The 5,149-nt window shown below is 39.4% G+C and overlaps 1 protein-coding gene across 1 annotated transcript; it reads right to left on the reverse strand.

Annotated features, from left to right (window-relative positions):
- Positions 1-308: 308 nt before the first annotated feature.
- On the reverse strand, positions 309-5,149 carry LOC113743039 (RINT1-like protein MAG2). The gene is made up of 4 exons (XM_027271102.2): positions 4,750-5,149; positions 4,562-4,648; positions 3,005-3,108; positions 309-2,911 (listed from the first exon to the last, which is right to left on the reverse strand). The coding sequence occupies exons 1-4, from the start codon at positions 5,087-5,089 to the stop codon at positions 1,001-1,003; spliced, it is 2,442 nt and encodes an 813-aa protein (XP_027126903.2). The 5' UTR covers positions 5,090-5,149; the 3' UTR covers positions 309-1,000.

A 5,149-nucleotide genomic window follows, 5' to 3' on the forward strand; every position in this document is an offset into this window, starting at 1 on the left:
CACCAAAGTGGTGGCACGCTATGAAGATGAACATTTGCTGAGAATTTTAGCCATTAACTATCATTTACAGAGATTTCGTCCCCGTCTCCTGTCTGTCCCACGCAAAGATTAAAGTAACCCAAAATTGTGTCAGATATGTGAACAACATCCAAAGCGATGAATAGTAAGGATGCAATTATAATCAGCCTGTGTAAAAATTTTGCTTTATCAGTATATTGATAAGAGTGTTCCACAAAATTCTCCTTTTAACTGCTAGTTCTTGTATAGGCCAAAGGAAACCAACTCTTAGAAATCACGTAGTTGTCAGATTTAAGAACACAGCAGAAATATTATTGCATGACCTGCAAAGTGTATCCTAGCTTGAAAATCATCAAAGCCTCATAACCACAGTATCAAAATTGTGGAAACATCACGCAAGATAAACAATGCACTAGTCTACGAAGAAAAGTGCATTAATCCTAAGTTTTTTGTGAAAAAAAAGAGGTATTCCTGGAGCTATGACCAGCCGTACATGTATCGTACAGAGCACCTGGAAATTCCAAATTGAGGTGGGAAAAAGAGGAGAGAGTTATCCTTAACATATTGCCAAACAAGCTAGCCTGTTCCTAAGATAAAGTAGCTAAAGATTTTCAAAATCAGCAAGCTTGAACTAGAGTCTAATAGCCCTGACAAAACATGAACCAATAACCAACCTAATTTTCATACTAACTGGAAAGAACAGCTGAAGTTCATCAGGAAAGTTAAATGGAAAAAACCTGCTGCACCTCCTATATCCATCTCCAATATGTTCTACTTCTCTAAAAATATCTTCACCAAAATTATCTGTGAGTGTGTTGAACCACTGAATATACTCTAATGAGGATGACCCATCATCTGTATACCCTATTCTTCACAACTTTTTCTACCTCTCCTGCTTTCAGTTGGCTTACTGTAAATATTTTCACCAGAGTGATTTATAGGTGTGTTCAACCACTGAAAATACTCTAACAAGGATGATTCATCAGCCAAACACCCTGTTCTTCACAATTTTTTCTACCTCTCCTGCTTTCAAATGGCTTATTCTATTATCCTTCAACCATCTTTCTCCCCCAGCCAAACCATTTTGAAGTAGCTTCTTTTCCATTTTCAATAGCTTCAATCCCTCACTTGTTCTGGGAAAGAAGCCTTCAGGTCTCAAACACCATGTGCAGAACACCCCAAACAGTACTTCCAAATCATTACTAAGCTTCTTAACTCCCCCATCATTGAATTTCACATTACTCAGAAAAATACCACCACATATAAATTGGTCAAGACCACTAGCTAAAGATCTCCACACCCTAACAAAGTCCATTGCATTCAAATTTTCTTCCAGTACTGACAATTTTCCTTGAAGATACTCTAAAGCCCCAAGAAACAATCTAGACACACCCCACCCTTCTTCACCCTTTTCCTGCCATTGCTTTCTGTTTTTCATGTAATCTCGACAAGAAGCATCAAATCCACGCAAAATAACTGTTGATAACTTCTCTATCCATTCTACTCTAAATCTCTCAAGCTTGTCCACTTCCTTCACAATATCATTCTCTCCTTTTGCTTCCATTGATCTTCCACTAAAATCACCTACGCCAGATGTTTCCAACTGATCATCCTGGTCCAATCCCATTTCAAGGAAAAAGACATCCTCACACCATTCTTTCAAAATAGACACAAAACCACGAGCAGCATTAAGTGATATTGCAACTTTGACTAAAGCATCATCATCCGTCAGAGCTGTCAATCCCTCAGCCTCAAGGCACCTGAGAAGTAAGCAATCCAAGAACTTCTGTATTATAGGCACACATGTCAATCTAACAAACCTTGACTTCAATGAGATGCTGGGCAGTGATCGACAACGATCAACCACATAAGACAGAAGACGCAGGATAACACTGGAAATTGGCGGCGACTTGCTATCTTCTTGACCTGATAAAAGAGCAGCACCCAGAGATTTAGTAGACCAGCTTCTTTCATCCTCCATCTCTTGTTTCAATTTGTCAATAGTGTCACTGAGCTCTATCTCAGCCCACAAATCAAGCCAGTCAGGTCTGTCACAGAACACAGAGAGCGATGATATTTTGTGCTGGTTCTCATCTTCTGGTAAAGAAACCAAGATTCCAGAATGTGCTGCCAAAGACTGAATTCGTTTATCAAATGAGATCATCAAGTCGATAAGATGTAGCCAAGATATTCGTGCCTGTGAACGAATTCCCGAGATACTCTCTTCCTCCAGCTGGGCAACATACATAGGGAGTATTTCTTTTGCCAAATATGTTGATAAGGAAGTTACCATAGCAGAGACCCATTCTTCTCTACAACTGTAGCCAGATAACAATGCTTCATCAACCAGTGGTTGCAATAAATCATCCATGGAGTCCACATAGTCTCGAGTGATTTTGTACACAAGGGCAAAAATGAACTCAGGCTTATCAATCCATTTTGAGAAGTGGTGTTGAGAATCAATGAATATAGGATTGACGAGCTCTTCAATAGCCCAAAGAGGCTGGCGCAATGCAACTTCTCTATTATGTCCTTCAAGCTGACGAGACTTTCTCTGTCTTTGCAGTTCTTGGAGACTACACAAAGCCAGAAAACTTTTGCAGTATTGGTGTTTGAGGTCCCCTTCCACTGTGAAAAGGGGATTTTGGACTTCACCCGATCCTTTTACATTGAGACTCGATGAATTTAAAGATGATAGAGATGGTGGCCATCCTAGGGAAGCAAGAAGAGATCGATGATCTGCGACTGCCTGTGGTCTAAGAACAGCTAAAGCTCGATCTACTCTGTGATCAACAGCTAAAACAAGTCGAGTCCACTGGGGATTTGACTTTGCAATGGAAGAGAGAATGGCTTCTGTCAGTTTAAGAGTTCTAATAGCACTGACACGCGTATCCTGAAGCAAAGAAGAAATAAGAACAGAAAATCAGAAGGGAAATTCCAGGACTCTAATTCTCTTGCAGTTTCAACACATCCAAGCTGGACTTACTACTGAGTTATTAGAAGATGGATGCCTCCTTAGTGTTCTGTTTAAAGTTACAGAGACAGCATCTTCAATGTCACCCACCAAAGTGTCAAGTTTTAACGCCGTCTCTGAAATGAAAAAAAAAAAAGTTAAAAAAAAGGCAAAAACAAGGATTACACTCTGAATTACGTATGATTTGACATAAAAAAAAAAGGTTCCACAACCCAAGCATTGTAAACATTGGTATACATGAATGACTATTGAATTGACAGTAAAGAAACACTGAAAAGAAGACAAAGCTCATATGCCAGTAGGAATATATCTTCTTCCACGCAATTGAGATGACACTACGAAGAGGAAAATCATGAATGTCTATACTATATACTATAGTAACCATTGGTTAAAGTCTTAAAACCACCACCATGATTAAAAGTATGGCCTTAATGAAGAAACCCATTTTCTTGTGTTGATAAGAGTCATAAAATATTAAGACGATAAGTTCAAAGAACAGAGGAAGTGTCAAGCTTATTAAATGACTCAATCAAATCTCCCCTACAAAAACATTTTACTGATATTTGATGACAACTGCCATGACCAGATGACTGAAGTTATCTATACTTGTGGTGAGAATCAAGAGCACCTCCTTGGGGGTGTGAAATATGCTGAAAAGTAGTGGACCAGTGCAGCATTTGTTGGACCCCCTTCACGAGCAGTGTAGGGGGCTGATTGTGGCACAGGTTCTAGCTCTACCAAAAACTGGCAGCGTCAGTACTAATTTTGAAATTAAAACATTAATAAATTGCACAACAACCTAAAATCTGCTTCATGGTGATTCTCACCTTGAAAAGAAAAGCCTCTAGATGCATGAATTTATGTTTTGACTGCCAAACAATTATGGCATGAGTAAAGTTGGAGCACTCTGTAAGTCACAAAATTTATTAGAATGGGACTAAATTACCTAAGGTGCAAATCTTGGACGCTTATTGTTGAAACTCTTCAGAATTCTGATTTTACAGCCTATAAAAGAAGTATTATTTGATTATAAATGTGATGAAACAGCTACCTTTGCAGATTTTCAGTGCATTTACTTCAGCAATCGAAATCTTCTATTCTTCTAAAGTTCACCACATTCAGCAACATTTAGTTCGTCAACATCTAAGTTGCTTAGAACTTAGAATTGACAGTAATCAGACATCTAGAGCACACCTCACAACTTCTTGCTGAAGTCATGGTTGACATCATAACAAAATTGGAATTCTCTCTTCCAATCAGGAAATCTTATTAATCCAGAAAAGGATTTGGCAGACGGTACTTGATTTGCTTCAGTTCATCCTACAGCATTCTTTCTTCGTCGATCAAATTTCCATTATACCAAAGCCAAATCTCTAGCACACAACCAAATTGAAAACTTTTCAAGAAAAAAAGAAACTTTCAAGTTAAATTTCTTCGATATCCACACATTTTTATGAAAACACCAGAAATGCCATCGAATTCAACTCCATCAACTTCCTCCAGAAAACAATTAATTTCTTCAAGCAATAAAAAAAGGGAAAGGATGAATAAAAATACAAACATATTCACCTGCATAAGTCCTCACGGCTTCAACCCTCGCCACCTCCTTCGCCAATGCCGGCAGCTCCTCCCCAAGTAATCTTCCAGACCCTCCATCTACATACAACAATTGTACACATCTATACATATAATCAATCAAAAATAAATCACAATTAACAAAACTTACAAATGAGTGCATGAATTCTGATAATATATACCTGATGAAGAAGAAGCAGAGGAGACAGTGGAAGAGCGAAGATCAGATAATTTACACCTAATAGCCTCAAAATTGGAACCGATTTGATTGGAATGCGAAGAATAATCTGCGAGTAATTGGTTGAAGTGGTGGCTGAGATCAGAGAGACTCCGGTCGAGGCTATCGCACTCGGTTCGGAGCTCCGAGACGAGAACAGGAGCGAGGTGGTGGAGGTCTTCGTCGGCGGTGAGTTTGGCGTTGAGGCAAGCTAGGGTTGTTCGGGAGAGGGAGGAGATCGGAGGAAGGGGGAGGATCCGAGTTGGATGCTCAGTTCGGGTCATTGGGGAAGCGGGTCGGGTCATGTAACGGGGAATGGATGGCGGGGATACTATGCAAAGGGGAAACTTAGAGAGCAGAATTTA

This window comes from Coffea arabica, chromosome 4e (assembly GCF_036785885.1).
Source record: "Coffea arabica cultivar ET-39 chromosome 4e, Coffea Arabica ET-39 HiFi, whole genome shotgun sequence".
NCBI classification, from domain to species: domain Eukaryota; kingdom Viridiplantae; phylum Streptophyta; class Magnoliopsida; order Gentianales; family Rubiaceae; genus Coffea; species Coffea arabica.

Excerpts from the sequence above, each read along its gene's own strand:
- LOC113743039 (XM_027271102.2), bottom strand. The coding sequence starts at position 5,089 with ATGACCCGACCCGCTTCCCCAATGACCCGAACTGAGCATCCAACTCGG. Across the intron at positions 4,649-4,749 it reads CTCTGCTTCTTCTTCATCAG|ATGGAGGGTCTGGAAGATTA; the intron begins GTATATATTATC and ends TGTTGTATGTAG. Across the intron at positions 3,109-4,561 it reads AGCCGTGAGGACTTATGCAG|AGACGGCGTTAAAACTTGAC; the intron begins GTGAATATGTTT and ends TTTTCATTTCAG.